This window comes from Dipodomys ordii, unplaced genomic scaffold (genome assembly GCF_000151885.1).
Source record: "Dipodomys ordii isolate 6190 unplaced genomic scaffold, Dord_2.0 Scaffold220, whole genome shotgun sequence".
NCBI lineage: Eukaryota > Metazoa > Chordata > Mammalia > Rodentia > Heteromyidae > Dipodomys > Dipodomys ordii.
In genome coordinates this window covers 1,675,193-1,676,036 of record NW_012267436.1, presented here as the reverse complement: position 1 = coordinate 1,676,036, position 844 = coordinate 1,675,193, and the positions used below count along the sequence as shown (strand labels likewise).

The window sequence follows — 844 nt, the reverse complement described above, 5'->3', positions numbered from 1 at the left end:
ACAAAAAAAAAAAAAAAAAGAGCTACAAATGGATCATTTCAAATGTCCAAAGAGAAAAAAGTCCCCGGCCCCCATTCTCTATCCCTCTGCCCAGTAACCCTTCGTACCTGGGTTGCCAAAGCCCTGGATACCGCAAAAGTGTGCCATGTGCAGCTGGGGCACCGAGAACTGGGGGTACAGCGGGTAGACACCCACGTTCAGGCAGGTGGGCAGCCAACTCGCTGGCGCGGGGCAGGTCCAACGCAGAGCCGGCGCTGCGCACCCGGGAAGAGCGCTCCAGGGGCTCCAAGCCATGCACCGGGTGACTGGAGGCGGGGAGATGGCATGCGCAGAGGGATCGGGCCTCGCCAGGATGGCCTCGATGGAGAAGGAGGACTCCAGGCGACCAGGAGCGCGGGGCGTGCTTAAACCCGACGGGCAGCCAGGGAGCCCTAGCGACGGGGTCTCTGGAGAGCAGTCTGAGCGCTGGGCTAGGACCTGAGCGTCCGCGGGATCGGACTGCTGGGGCGCTGGGCTGGGCATGATGTGACCCAGGGAGAGGAGCCCGGGGAGGGAGGGGGGTGTCCCCTACGCTGTATAGGGAGGGTGCAAGGCGGGAGAGGAGACCCTAACCAGAGGACAAGCAAGACTTGTTCCCTGGGGCTATTTAAACCTGAAGGGGTGGGACAGGGTAAGGGCGAGGGCCCGCCCTTTCTTCCACGGACAGCGGTGGGTCTTCTGGGAACTTTGTTTGTTTGTTTATTTGTTTGTGCCGGTCCAGGAGTTTTCACTCAGGGCCTGGGCACTGTCCCTGAGCTTTTTTTTTTTTCCTCTCCAGGCCAGAACTCTACCACATGAGCCACAG

The 844-nt window shown here is 60.4% G+C and overlaps 1 protein-coding gene across 1 annotated transcript in view; it reads right to left on the bottom strand.

Annotated features, from left to right (window-relative positions):
• Nucleotides 1-522, bottom strand: part of Noto (notochord homeobox) — a 23,016-nt gene extending 22,494 nt beyond the window's left edge. The window contains exon 1 of the mRNA XM_013035765.1: nt 108-522. Coding sequence (XP_012891219.1) covers nt 108-522 — 415 coding nt within the window. The remainder of the gene's footprint in view (nt 1-107) is intronic.
• Between the last annotated feature and the right edge of the window lie 322 nt (nt 523-844).